The following is a 15,507-nucleotide window of genomic DNA, read 5'->3' as shown; positions in this document are numbered from 1 at the left end:
TGCTGGCAAATTATTATTGGCCAATACCCATTCCAGCTCTGGTTACCGAGGCACTTCAGAGGAAGATCCACACCTGGCACGAGGGACATGCGGGTCGTGCGAGTGCTACCTCACTGGTGTATACAGTGATCGGAGCCTCATATGCCATGTGGAACCCAGCCCACCAAGCTCTAAATCTGACACCTGCTCAGGTGCAGGGGGCATGGCCTCACAGATATGTATTATCATCTGGAGACGTACCCTGTCTGCAGGAAGCGGTTGATGCAGCCACGGAAATATACGGAGGAAGTCAAAGTATAACAGCAAGACTCTTGCTAAGTACATCAGTAAACGGACCCGTAATCCATACCCTGGGTCAACTCGATCAGCTGAGAGGGGCGATGGAAAAATCGAAGCCCCAAAAGAGTGTACATTCTGTGGAGGAAAGGGAATGGGAATCAAAATGTGCTTACTCAGTGGAAAATCCTGTCAACCACTCAAGAGGGGGTGACAGAAGGGAATATCCCCGAAAGCAACCCCGAGTTTCACCCACAACTCCGAAAAAGTATTATACCCGAACCTCTTCACCTCCACAGCAAAGAGCCCGAGCAAGCTATTCACCGCCGCAGAGAACCCCTCTAGAAAGAGCCATGTTTGGGTTCCTTCTAGACAAGTCGGGCCTAAGTAAGGAACAACTGAGAGCCCTAAGAGATGAGGGACAGCGAGCTCTTGCCAGAGCTCTAGGGTTTGTTGAGAAGACCAAGCCAAAAAACGAGTGATCGCCATCGGCGTAAGTCCGGCGATCGATGGCTTGACCGGCTCAGAAAAGCGACAAACGGACTCAAAACTCGGAGTAACACAAAACGAACGTAAGCGAGACAAATCTAAACTGAACTCAAACGAGGAAACGATTAACGAACTGAAACGAAGCGAACTTAAACGTGATGAAGCAAAACTAAGCGGACAAACCGAACTGAAACGGCGTAACCCAGAACGAAACGAACCAAAGCGTAACGAATCTACACGAAGCGAAACTCAACGAAGCGAATCCAAACGACGAAATGAAAAAACCGAAGTAAAGCGAAGAACACAAACCGAACTTGAAGAAACCGTGATAACCGAACCAAAACGTACCAAAACGAAACAAAGTCTGAAGCATAACGAAACCACACAAAACGAATCGAAACAAAACCAAGAAAAACCAAGCGTAACGGAAACTATTTTGTCTGAAGGAGTACAGGAGAGGGTTGGAGAAAAAGACATGGAAGCCCGAACCGGAAAACAAAAGATATTGGTAGCGACGAACCACATGAAACTCTTTGATAGCGATCCTCGACCGTACGCCTCAATAGAGATACAGAACCCCGATGATCCACACGACATCACTACGGCAAGATTCCTACTAGATACAGGGGCCCAGGTTAATGTCATCAAACCGTCGATCCCACATCATCGTACCAACAAGGTAATGATGGTTCAAGGCCTCAATGCTGCTACTGCAACAGCTCGTGTGAAATTTACCGTCAAGGGCCATCCCAAACGACTGGATGCGGTCCTCGGGAACGTGAACATTTTAGGAATCCCTGGCATTCGCACTTTGGAACTGAAACATAAGGTGTCAGAAGTCCTACCTATCATGACTGTACCTAGACCAGAGTGGCATACACCCTCGCTAAAAATCCACTCCCTATGGCGGTATACTCCGATACCAACGAAAATGCATCTTCAGGATCCTCTGGACACCTTGCTAGACGACTTGGTCCGTGAAGGCTCCATCAGGCGAATACAGGCGAGTACTTACCTTTCCCCAGGTTGGGGGATACCAAAGCCTGGAAGACCAGACGCCGTACGCCTCGTTGTGGATTACCGTGAGGTTAATAGACGTTGTGTAGCACTGACCCAACCTTCATCGAGTACGCTGCCACAGAACCTATATGAGATGGCCAATTATCAAGCCCATGACTGGGTGGGCACGACTATAGATCTGAAGAACATGTTCTATTCCATACCTATCGACGACTCTGAGGGTATCCTCAACATGTGCATCAGAGGGAAAATGTTTCACTGGAACGTATGTCCGCAGGGCTATCGAAATGCTCCAGCCTTAGCCACCAGTGCTATGAATGACACCCTTGACAGATTCACCAAAAGCAACGAAATCGCCAAGTCCATCCGAATCTGGGCTTACCTCGATGACATCGCCATCATGGGGAGGAACGCAACCGAAGTAATCCAAGTCACGACCGATCTCATCCAACATTTAACTACTGAAGGATGGATCGTAAATAAAGAAAAATCTCAACTGCACCCGACGAGTGAGATCACGTTCTTAGGGACTACCTTTACTCGTGACCTCCGTAAAGGCGTGGCCCATGATGATCTCTCCTTTGATTTATGGAAAAACAAAGAATTATCAAAGAAGGTAGACTTTCAATCCCTGCTGGGAAGATTGAATTGGGTCCGACATTTCATCACTCCTGATCATCTCCCAGTTATAGCTCGGATTCAGAGGCAAATTCGAGAGAAGTCCAGGCGCCAAACCCCCTGGACCCCAAAGGATGATAAAGCATTACACAACCTCGTAATATCTATTCGGGGAACGAATCTTCACGCGATTGATTTTGATTCGCCATTAACGGTCACGGTGGGATTTACAACAGAGCACATTTTCACCACGGTAAAGAATACAGATGGAAACTTAGTATTTCTCGCTCATCGTACCATCCGCACGAACCAACATCGATATGGTGCCATAGGCAAAACCCTCCTAGCCGCTCAGCTGGCAGAACCACTCGCTGTCGGCCAAGGGCGATTGCAGGCAGTAGGAGCAACTTTGATACCTCGCCTAGCTCACGACCGACCCGATCCATGTTTCCATGGAGAACCAGCCACATGGAGTGCTTTAGTCTTAAATCACTTATACCATTGGAATGCATGGAAGTACGAGGATCTACCGCCGCCCCCGATCATTGACACAACACTACACCTCACATTGTACGGAACAACCCAGCCGGCTTGGATGGCGTCGGATGGTTCCACCCGTGAAGGCGGGAAGTATGGTTTTTATTGTCATCCATGCTGCATACACGATATCAAACCCGGCTGTGAGTCAGCCCAACGTAATGAACTCCTGGGATTCCGTGCAGTTACACAGCACTGCTTAGAAAACCACGACGCGACTCTCCCTGTCCCAATCATCGCTATTGATTCTCATTACATCTACGAGATAATAACTGGTACGACTAATCCGACTGAACACCTTGACATTTGGGAAGACACATACCGACTGTTGTCGCAGTTCACGATCCTACCACTAGTCCGCCACACACGTTCCCATAGGAATGACACCGACCCGGTACACGCTACAATCGATGAGTTGCTACGACCAGTACCTAATGATGAAGTACTCCCCCTAGACGATACGAGCGAACCCTCGCCACGACTAGTACCTACTGATGAAGTACTCCCCTTAGACGATACGAGCGAACCCAGGCCACGACTAGTAACTAATGATGAAGTATTCACCCTAGACGAAACGAGCGAACCCATTTGTATTGACCCCTACCTCACTTGGTTGCACGAGCGATGGAGTCATCCAGGCCCCAAGGCATGCTACTCCCGATGGCGTGAGACCATAGTAGAAAAGCCACAGTATGGCTTACATCGTGACTGGAGGCGCGTAGTCCAAGCCTGCGCAGCCTGTGCAAAGGAGAAAGTACATCCAACGAGGAGCACACAAGGAGCCCTCGCAAAAGAAAATTTCAACCCAGGTCAAACCTGGCAAGTCGACCTTTTTGGGCCATTACCTGGAGCCTCAGTCCCAAATAAGGGGCTACTCGTTATTGATCTCGGCTCTCGGCTAATGACCGTCGTACCCCTTCGGAAGTCCCACGCCGCAGCAGTTACTACAGCCTTAACCGCCGTCTTCGCGATGTGGCAAGTTCCCACCACAATACAATCGGATGGTGGGCCACCTTTTACATCAAACACTGTTGAAAAATTCGCTAGGTCATATAACATCACATGGCATCATCATCTTCCTTACCATCCCCAGTCCAATGGGGTTGTGGAACGGGCCATAGGACTTTATAAAGAAGCGCTCCGAGTAACGGGAAATGGGAGTTATCGAAATTGGACAGTCCGTAATCATGAGATCCTAATTAATCTGAATGCGACCAAACCCTTGTGGGAACAATCTACGGAAAAACCAGTCGAACCATGGGAGAAGAAATTTGCAGACAACGAGTTAGTGTGGGTCTCCCTTCCAGACCATAACCATCGCCATCCTAAAGTTTTGCAAGGCGTAATACAATCTGCAGAGAGCTATCCGAACACCTACTTGGTCACCCTTACAGATAGCGGACGGACCATACTCACCCACCACAACTGGCTATCGAGACGCTCTAATACAGAAACGATTCTACCACAAGACGTTAACCATACCAATGATACTACTTAAAGTCACAGCTCCTGTCCTCCCAGCAAGGGGGCAACTGTTTGTCCCTTATTAAGTGCTGGAAGGTACAGGAGAAAGAGGTCTATAGATAAAAAGGACACGTTCTGTTGTTTTGTTTATGTTTGTCGTTTCAGGTTATCGGATCATTCCTCAGAGGATTTGAGAGGAGCCTGGAAATTAGAGTGACAACTTAAATCAGACAAGGCTACAAAGATGCCAAGAAGACAAAAGGACTTTGGAGTACTCTGGATTTTGATGTGTTGTAAATATGTTACTTTTGTATCTACGGTATCGATCTCAGATTCTGAGCGGTCTCAAAATTCGGTTCTGTACTTGTTGTCAATGTGGGCTAATGCCACGGGAGACGACGAGAATGGTAAGGGATTGACCGCGTGTCTTAAAATCCCTCTGTCCGTAGAGGATTCGGTCCTCATCCCATATTCAGTACCGTTTGACATCGAAACATGGTTTACCAAGGTCTCAGAAAGTGGGGAGAATGTTATCAATATCTCTGTCCCCTTGATGGGAGGAGGCTATATTCTGACTAGTTACACTTGGCCCCGTGGATTTAATCTCACCACTCTCTCGCTAATCACTCGACCACCTCGTGAGGAGTGCTGGGAAAGGGAAGCTCCGTGCGCTTGTTCCACTATCCCATGGGGGATACACCCCGAAGGTGAGGATTGGTCTCGACCAGACATGTCGCTAAAGTGGGACCCCCGCTCAATTATCCCACCTTGGCACCTCACCCTCGTTCCCAGGGGAAGGAAAACTTCCGACCCTGAGGTCGTTCTCTCACCCCTCGTAAAGACTACTCCCTTGGTGGTATGGAACGAATCATTAACAATTGATCTAACTCAGCCAGGACCCAGGGGGAACAATTCATTGTTTAGTTTTTATTACCCCATATTACGAGCGGTGTTAGTAAGTGCTCTCTGCCATGGTGTGGAACAACCCATTAGACAATCCGGCCCCCCGGAAAGGACTAGGCATGCTTTTCCTGCCCCAGGTCGATGCTCTGAATTGAGTACACCAGCACCTTTGGGAATGGTATGGGCATGCTCGGACGGGCGATTGTACACCACCCTACCAGCTACATTATCAGGTGTACAGTGTTTCTTGAGTTCGATTTTATTTTGTCCACCTCTACAGGCTTCCACGGCACACCCGCCGAGTCCCCTTGTGTCACACCGAGATAAAAGATCTCGTACTCCGGTGTGGAGTTCTTTAACGAGTGGGGAAAAAGTTGCCCAGGGACTCAGTTGGGGTTTTGAGGGTCTCTTTTTCTGGGGACTCGCGATCGCCAAAGCCCGGATAGCATTAGCACAACTTTCTGAGCAGGTTGAGTTACTCGCAAATCATACGGCCACGGGTTTTGACCTCGTAGACCAACAGCTACAAGCAGTGTCGCGCATGACTATGCAGAACCGATTGGCGCTAGATGCACTCCTCATCCAGCAGGGAGGACTGTGCCAGTATTTGAATCTGTCCCACGATATGTGCTGCATAGCCATCCCTAATGTCAGCGTCCCACTACAAGGTCAAATCATCAAAATCCGAAAAATTGCAGAGGAGGTCAATTCCATTGCGGGAATAGGAAAAGGATGGCTGTCTAGAATATTCAATTGGTTGGGCTTTAATGTGTCGTCATGGCTAACGAATTTGTTAACACCATTGTTATCGTTTTTATTCGTGTTCTTAGTTATCGTTCTCATTGTTAGTTGTATTTCTAAGATTCTGACACGGAAGGTTTCAGCTTTGTCTGTACACGTGTATTCCATCGTTCCCTCTCCCGATAAGTTTCGGAACGACGACAACACCGAGGGGGAGGAGGTATAATTCGGCCTTCTAGCTTCTGTGCTGACAGCAAGGGGGCATGTCATGGAAATTTTTTGAGTATGTGCTGCCAGTACAGAAGAGGTTAAACTGACATGCGCGGTTTGAAGCTGTGAGTGGAAATTTCCAAGGCTCACCCAGTCCTTGCCCCCTGGGTGACCTGCGGAGCTGTCAATCATTGCTGACCTACTTTCCCCACAGACGCATGCTCAGATTGTGTCAGCTCCTGACTGAGAGCATGCTCAGTCAGAACCTGACATGAGGTAATCGGACTAGAAATTTCTCTGCGGAGAGCACGCTGATTGGCTACTAAATTGATATAAAAGTTCTGTGAGCCCCTCCCTCGGGGTGGTGTGTGGTGGTGGTGGTGGTGTGTGTGGTGGTGTGTGAGGAGAGATCGCGTGGACTAGAGACAGAGGCTGCTGCTGCAGGGACTGTTCTCTCAGTCAGGCTTCAGGGCCTATTGATCTCCTCCTTCGGTGGCTTATTGCTTATTGTATTTCGGTTTTGACTACGATCATCTGGCTTCCTGACTTACCTTTCGAACTGATTAACGGCTTACGATTTTGGATCACCCTCTGGACTTTGTTTAACCCGGTTCTGGATCATCGACCTCGGCTTCCTTCACCACCTACGACTCTGCTCATCCCTCCAACTGACGTCTCCGCTGCTGCATCTTCTGGCTACTGACCTCGGCTTTTCATACGACCACCCGATTCGTCCATTGCTGTGGACTGGCGTCACGCGGTTCATCATCACCGTGTTACAGTTCGTTTTATTGTTTGTTTCGTTGTGTGTAATCCCCATTTATGAGCTGTTGACCAGCCCTGGGACTAGGTCTTCGGACTGAACCTCGTGGGCCAACAGACCCCTTTGTTGTTAATTGTTTGTTTGTGTTCCAACTGTAACTGAAGACCTTTCTGCCTACGCCCGAAGCGTAAGTCAAATAAATTCACCTGTCTTTCTCAATCCGCTCCGAGTCCCTATCTCCAGACTCTACGCCGCTAATCCCACCTGTCCGTATCTGATTGCCACCCCGGCCCACCGTGACCTTGGGGCCCGATCCTTCGGTTTTCCCCGACAGAATGTTTGACCATGACAAAATAATTATTCGGGTCTCAAGCAACCGTGTGACTTTTACATGTATATTTTTTCCTTTAGAGGTTATACTGATATAAAAATGTATTTTCAGTGTCACAACTCAATATTATATAGCTGCTTGTGATCATGTAGCAGGGAGAAAGTGCTTAATGGATCAAACAAGTGAGAAACTTTCATTCTTCTGTTTTATTAAACAAGGAGATAGAGAAATTTTCATTAGAAAAGATGCAACATCCAGTTTCTATGGGCATCCTGGGATTATGAGATGAAGGTATAGAAAGCAGCCATTCCTTTTAATAGGATTCTACGTGGATAATTTTATTGGTTCAGATATAGAGGATATCAATCAATTTGCAGCTCACTCTGTTCAGGAACCAGTTCTGTAATAACCAATTTTCCGGAGTTGGTTCGATGCATAGGGTAGTCACTTAATGATATAGGAAATGGTTTATATCTAGTAGAAGCATCTAAAGCAGATGTTTAATGTAAAATTTCCTATAACAACAACTTAATGGGCAGTGGATGGAAAACACCAAATACCACTTAGTTTTAGTATGTTCTTAAAAAATAAAAGTCACAAGGAAACTGTGGCCAACTTGAAAGATTACTCAGGAAAATTATTACTTTATTTCTTCCCAGGCGATATTATTATTCTCCTTGCCGGCTCCCTATGTACATTACGGCTCTCTTTTTCAAAACAGTGCTTTTCAGAATTCTTAAAAAACTTAGATAATATGTGCCCACATCACCTGTTTATGTGTTTGCTATCAGCTGTCCATTACTTATTTCCTGTTGATTTCAGCAACTGTCACCAGCAACGACCGTGTCCTTTCACTGATCTGCATAAGCTTAAATTCCCATTGAAATCAACAGGGACTTCTGCAAAAGAAATCAAAGGCAGGAAATGGTCCTCATAATGAACACGTGCACGGACTAGCATAAGTCTAAATGATGAAACAGACTACATTATTAAGGAGTTATTGATACTAAACTTTTGGGTACTCTCTATAAATTGGAGAATAAGCTTAACTAAGTAAATATTTTTAGTTCCTGTTTTCCTCTCTTGGCTGCAAAACTACACGGGCTATTTAATTTCACTCAGTGTCCGTGTCTGTGTCTCTTACATTCCAGGGAGCTGCACTAAATGACCTATTTGGTCTTTTCCATGTCTAGTGTCTCTGATTGATTCCCTCCGGAGAGGAAGCAGCCTTAGAAGAGAGATCAGATAGGGAAGTGCATTATCTCTGCCTAGCCAGGCCTTCTTCACAATCTATATAACAACAAAACATTAAAGAAAAAGAAGCTCTGCACTGTACCTTAATATCCAGGGGGCTACTCCTTCAGTCTGACTCAACCCTCATGGACATTTTGCCTATACAGAAAGCTTGCTTTTTCAAGGGCCATAGAGGACTGAAGTCGGCCTCAGCAACAATTTTAGATGGGCCAAAGAGGAAGCTTTTTTTAAAATTCAAGGGTTCAAAATTTCCATGGGAAGAGAAGGGAAAACCTTGCAAACTTGTTTTAATCCTTCTCTCCAGGTTTTCAAGCAACTCTGTGGACTACAGTATTATAAAATAAGTGATTTTACTTGATTGTCTCTCAGTCTATATCATTGGGGGCCATCTTTTTAACAGGCACACCACAAATTAGTACTTCACCCTCCTTAAATGCCACCCAGATCCCATTCTCCTGCCCAATCTGCTGCTCTGTTTTCTGCTTTCTGTCCTGTGTTCCCTGCCAATAAATAGTTCAAGAGTACTTCATGTAAGGAGATGCTATTTTGGAGCGTTTTCAAGTGCTTTTATGAAGTTTTATAGGGCAAATGGGTTCAAAGATGCAAGCGGGTCTGCTGGCACTTTGGAACATTTCCAAATGCCTGACTGTGAGGTAGTTCTTATGGATGTCTAATGTAAACCTACTCTCCAACAACTTATGGCCATTATTCCTTGTTATGCCAGGGGACACTAGGGGAAACAAGGTCTCTCCCAAACCCTTCTGGTCCCTATGAGTGAGTTTATAGATGGTCACCAGGTCCCCCCCCTTAGCCTTCTCTTGTGAAGGCTGAACAGGTTCAGGTCCTGCAGTCTCTCATTGTAGGGTCTGCCCTGTTGTCGCCGGATCATGCAGGTGGCCCTCCTCTGGACCTTCTCCATGTTGTTCACATCCCTCCTGAAGTGGGGCACACAGAACTGGACAAAGTATTCCAGCTGTGGCCTGACCAGTGTTGCGTAGAAGGGGAGGATCACCTCCTTGGCCCTGCTTGAGATGCACCTGTGGATGCACGACAAGGTGCAGTTAGCCCTGCCAACCGTGACCTCTCATCGTCGGCCCATGTTCATCTTGGAGTCATTATTGACTCCAGGATCCCTTTCTTCCTCCATGCTCTCAAGAAGGGAGTTTCTCATCTTCTAAGTGTGCTGCTGGTTACTACTGCCCAAGTGCAGCACCCTGCACTTGTCAGTATTGAAACGCATCCTGTTTTTGTTAGCTCACCCTTGCAACCTATGCAGGTCTTGCTGCAGTCTTTCCTTTCCTACTGGTGTGCTCACCTCACCCCAAATTTTGGTATCATCAGCAAATTTAAACAGGTTGCTTTTCACCCCATTGTCCAAATTGCTGATAAAAAAATTGAACAGCGTGGGCCCAAGGACCGAGTCCTGGGGGACTCCGCTGCCCACTGCTCCCCAAGTTGAATATGACCCATCCACCACCACCCTCTGAGTACGACCCTTCAGCCAATCTGCAATCCATCTGACTGTGTAGGCATTAATGCCACAGTCACCCAATTTTTAATGAGGATGGGGTGGAAGACCGTGTCTTGCTGAAGTCCAGAAAGAGTTCATCCACAGTGACACGTGCATCCAGTGCTTTTGTGACTTGATCATAAAAGGCAATCAGGTTGATCTGACATGACCTGCCCCTAATGAAACCATGCTGGTTGCTCTTGGGCATCATCCCTGAGGCTGGCCCATTGCAGATGTGCTCCATGATGACCTTCTCAAAGAGTTTCCCTAGGATTGAGGTAAGACTGACGGGCCTATAGTTGCCCAGGTCCTCCCTTTTTTAAAGATGGGGACCCCGTTGGCTATCTTCCAATCATCGGGCACCTGACCCGAGCACCATGAGCGCTCGTAAAGCTATGCCAAGGGCCCTGCAATAACCCCCGCTAGCTCCCTCAACACCCTGGGGTGGAAAGCATCTCAACCCGCTGATTCCCGCTGTTCCCGTGTTCAACGTCCAGCCCCTCCAGAAGCTCTCTAACCCAGTCCTCCCCAACCTGAGGTCTGGAGGCATTCCCCTTGAGTCTATCTTGCATCATGGTGGGGAAGTCCTGGTCTCTGCCCAAGAAAACGGAGGTGAAGAATTGGTTAAAGAGGTCTGCTTTCTCGTCTGGCGCAACCACCAGATTGCCCAGAGGATCTTGCAGGGACCCCACTTTTTTTGTTGCTTTCTTCATCCTCCCTATATATTTGAAAAAGGACTTTTTTTATCTCTGATTTTGGACGCAAGTCCTAGCTCTATGTCCGTCTCGGCTTTCCTGACAGCCCCCCTACAGGCCCGAGCAGAGGAGGTATACTCCTCTTTGGAGAGAGCACCCCCCTTCCACCGGTTGTATGCCGCCCTTTTGGCAATCAGGCATTCCCGTACACCCTTCGTGAGCCGGGGGGCTTTTGGGCACTCCTACCCCCCCTTGCTTTTTGTTGGGATGGTCACCCCTTGGGCCCTGAGTATTGTCTCCTTAAGGAATGACCATTTATCTTGGGCGCTGAGCTCCTCTGCTCTCAAGAACCCCAGCGCCTCTCCCACTAATCTCAACTAGTTGAAGTCGGCCCTCTTGAAGTCTAGGGCTACTGCCTTGCTGCAGGCCCTTGACACCCTGTGCTGGATGGTGAATTCCAGCAAGCAATGATCGCTATCACCCAGGTAGTCAAGAACTGGAGGCTCCTTACCAAGTCATCACCTGTGGCCAGGACCAGGACCAACAGGGCACTTCCTCTGGTGGGACTGTGCACCACCTGAATGAAGTGGAGGCCCTGTATCTCAGCCAGGAAACTTCTGGAACAGTTTGACTTGGCTGACTGTTCCTCCCAGCAGATGTCCGGGTAATTTAAATCACCCATGATGACTACATCCTTTGCCTTAAGCGCGTCTGCAAATCAGCCTGAAAATTCCCGGTCCAGCTCCTCCCCTTGGTTGGGGGGGTCTGTAGTAGAGCTCCGCCATTAGATCCCTCTCCCCATGGCCCCCTTGTATCTTGACCCAGAGCACTTCAGCTTGCCCCTCTGATCCCATTTTGCTGGCAGAGGATATGTATTGCTCCTTGACATAGAGCGCCAGACCCCCACCTTTCCTTCGTTCTCTATCCCACCTGTAAAGCCTATGGCCCCTAATGCTAACTGCCCAGTCATGGGATGAATCCCATCAAGTTTCTGTAAGCTCTATTATGGCTGGGTCTGAACTGGGTATTCTGAGGGCAAGTTCCTCCTGTTTATTCCCCATACTATGAGCATTGGTATATAGGCATTTAAGGCCTTGCCTAGCTGCGTGTGCCACCCCCCAATTCGGGAGACTGTTTGGACTTGGGCACTTGGATTTCGTACCTGGGCACTTGGATTTGTCACCTGTCTTGCTCAGGTGGTGTCTCCTCATCTTCCTGCTGCCCCCTACCCCGGCGATGCTAACTTAAAGCTTGCCGTACAAGATCAGCCAACCTGGAAGAGAAGACATGCTTGCCTTTAGGAGAGAGGTGAAGCCCACCCCACCCCAGCAAGTCCCCTACCCAAAAGCATGGGTCATTATCAAGGAACCCAAGGCCTGCCTGGCGGCACCAACGCATAAGCACCGGTTGACCTCGCCAATGCAGGCCTCATTTCGCTGTCCCTGCCTACTCAAAGATTTGCTTCTTATCTCACTCACCCCAAGTCACCTCAGCTGGGACTTGAATCCAGATCTTAGAAAATTCCACATGCTATTTTGCTCTCATATTATCCAGATATGTTCACTTTTTAGGTTAATTAGACATTTAAAAAATATTTAACTGTCATTTTAGCAGTATTGTTAATGCATTTAGTTTTATAACCTTAGTTTCTCATTTATAACATTCATATGCATAAAGGGCAGGCCTTTATAGGTTATGCACAAAGCATCAAATGTCTGTCTTGCAGATAGAAATGAGTAGTACGAACCAACTAACAGGAAGAGTTTTAAAGAATGCCATATGCCCTCTGCTATGAGGCGTTAAGTAATTATATTGAAAATGTAGGCCCTGATCTTGCAGCCATTGGATTCACCAACATAGTAAGTAATTGAACTTTGTACAAATGAAACCTGGAGTAGCTAAGAGAGCAAAATTTACCGCTTCTCATAGGCTTAAGGAATTGGATTGCAGGAGACTCATAACTGTTTTTTCCAACAGACTAGCTGAAACGACAGGAACAGAAAATTTGCATCCCTTCATGATGATGGTTTAAATATTTAGATTTTGCTAAAACCAAAGACCCAAATGGGAACTGAGACACCCGTGTGCTAGGCAGTGTACAGAATGGAAATATAACAGTCACTGGCCTGAAGGATTTCCAAACTAAAGGATCAGCATAATTTCTGTGAACCCACTTATGGCCCTTCCTGAGACAGTCTTGAGGTGGTATAGCTTTGTGGTTCCTCAAGCATTTCATCTTTGTTTTCATCTTGTCATTCTCAATGATAAATATAGCCACCAAGCGAACCAGCCTAGCCGCCCCTGCACAGGGTCAGGAGTGTTCTGACTTAAGTAGCAAAGTATTATTTGAGGTGTGAAAAATTACTTATTGATCCTGGAGAACAATACATCACTTCAACCTCAGTGTGACTGCACTATGCATAGAGATGAAGGAGAGCTATTGCCAACATTAATTTTGTGGAGGGTGGATGTGCATGCCTGGAAGGAATATGGACATGTCATTCACCAACAGAAATAAATATATATATATATATATATATATATATATATATAGCCAAAGTGAAAGTCAAAACAGCTGATATTTCTCTAGCATTCATGGAGGCTCACATAGAGTAAGACCCTGACAGGATTCTAACATTTGGAGAGTGTCATTTAGAAATGACTTGTGAACGCATTCGTTGGTTACTATATTAATATATATGCTAGTTATGGTAATTAAAACAATCTGCATATTTGAATATTGGACATGAGTGTTTATGAAGTGATTTTTGTTGAAAGAAAAATATTAAGGTACATTAAACTATTCCTTTATAATGCATTATGGGCAATTTTACAGATAACAGATTTTTTCAAGGCAATGTGCAATTCTAATTATCTTAGAATCTCAGAATATATAGAGTACAGTGTACTAAAAATGTTAAGATAATATTTTTTTCTGTTCCATTTAGCCCTTACTCTAATTTGTTTATGCATCTGTTTGAGAGCATATAAACAAAATTAAAACAATGTACTTATTTTAAGTGCTCTGCAATAAGCTGTCTGATAGAAGCCATGTTAGTACCATAAATAAATGACATTTCATAACTTTGGCTTATAAAGTATATTTCCGTAAAGTTTTCCTGATTAAAGGAAAAAAAAAAAAAAGATAGATTCTTCAGGGTGACAAAAGGTCCAATACCAAATTAGTCAGGATGTGTGAAGTGGACCCTGTTTGATTCAGATTCGGCCCAAATCAGGGACAGTGATTCGATTAGTTCAGATAACTGTCCCTGATTGGATTCGGCCATATCTAAGATTCCATGCTCAATCAGAGAATCAGTGATTCGGAGATAGACACAGCTTTAAAAGTTTTTTCTACATATGTTGGGGTAGCGGGCGTGGCTCGTGATACCTGCAATAGTGGGGTGCATGGAGCATCCTAAAGGAGTGGGGGGGGGCCCTCCATGTGCTCAGCGGCGATCCCAGAAGTGGACTGGAAATACTTCTGGCCCACTTCCGGGTTTGCCAGTGGGTGCATTGGGTGGCTCCCCCATGCCTCCCTGGCTCAGCGAGTGGCTGTAAGGGGACCTCAAGTGCCTCACCCCAGACCCAGCAGGCACCAGTCACCAAGCTAGGGAGGCACAGGGAACCCCACATTGCGCTCCCTGGAAGACCTGGAAGTGGATTGGAAGTGCTTCTGGTCCACTTCCAGGTCTGCTGCTGACTGCGCTGGGGAGCCCCCCGCGCTTCTGTGAGATGCTCCACGTGCCCCAGCACCAGTGTTCACGAGCCACCTGCTACCTAGAAGTATATAGAAAAAAACATTTAAAGCTGTCTCTATGTCTGAATCTTTGAATCTCTCTGAAGTTATTTGGAGGGTTCTGATTTGATTCAGAGAGATTAAAGGACCCTCTGATTTGATCTGGATTTGGAAATTCAGTCACCGAATCTGGCCAAATCTCTGCCAAATTGAAGCTGTGCACAGCCCTATGACTTAGTCCTACCAGGTGGTAAAAGGGACTATACTGAAAGATGACATTGTATCAGGATCCTCCAAAGTCTGTTGGAACCAGGATGTCACTAAAGCACTGGTTTGACATGATACTAAAGCCATGTGCCTCTTGAACTCATTAAAGGTGGTTATGTGCTGAAATCTGAGTGAGACAAGTCCCTCACAACAGCAAGATGAAGTCTGTACACAATTAAGTTCATGTTAATACCTGGATCAATAAGATCCCTCTAGGAAATTGGGACCTTAAGTTTGAAAGCTAAGGCTAACCCTATTCTGTGCTGAGGAATAAAACAAGGCTCTATTGCCCTAGCCACATCTTATTTGTCATGCAGTGTTCAACACTGGGAAGAACTGAAGTTCATCATTCCAGCATTTATTCTTTGCCCCATTTGTAGTGCTCTTTTGAATGCATGGACTGGAATGTTGACTACCTCTGCTAGGGGTGCCTGGGGAAGCCTTGTTGTGTTTCCTGTTTCACTGAGAAATGCAGTCTGATCTTTTGTGGTTATGACAAAGGTTATAATTCAGATTCTGCTGAAATGGGCATTGTTATATTGATCAACAGTCCACAACAGCTGAAAGCCTGGCTATCCCAAGATAGGATATAAGCAAAAAGTAAGACTTGATATTTTCACTTTGGGGAATCCAAAAACTTTTATACACCTCACACTAGCACAAGAGATTTCTTCTTGCCATCACACTTCC

General features: G+C 46.3%; 1 protein-coding gene across 1 annotated transcript in view; it reads left to right on the top strand.

Moving 5' to 3' along the window:
- LOC149857115 (uncharacterized) overlaps window positions 1-7,237 on the top strand; it is a 38,965-nt gene extending 31,728 nt beyond the window's left edge. Inside the window, exon 3 of the mRNA XM_090063423.1 lies at window positions 4,570-7,237. Within this exon, the coding sequence (XP_089919549.1) occupies window positions 4,649-6,274 (1,626 nt within the window). The 5' untranslated portion in view covers window positions 4,570-4,648 and the 3' untranslated portion in view covers window positions 6,275-7,237. The remainder of the gene's footprint in view (window positions 1-4,569) is intronic.
- Window positions 7,238-15,507: the final 8,270 nt, after the last annotated feature.

Source organism: Crocodylus siamensis, chromosome 9 (genome assembly GCF_052110815.1).
Source record: "Crocodylus siamensis isolate JL-2025a chromosome 9, ASM5211081v1, whole genome shotgun sequence".
NCBI lineage: Eukaryota > Metazoa > Chordata > Crocodylia > Crocodylidae > Crocodylus > Crocodylus siamensis.
The sequence above is the reverse complement of the archived record's forward strand: the minus strand, read 5'-3'. Positions and strand labels throughout refer to the sequence as shown.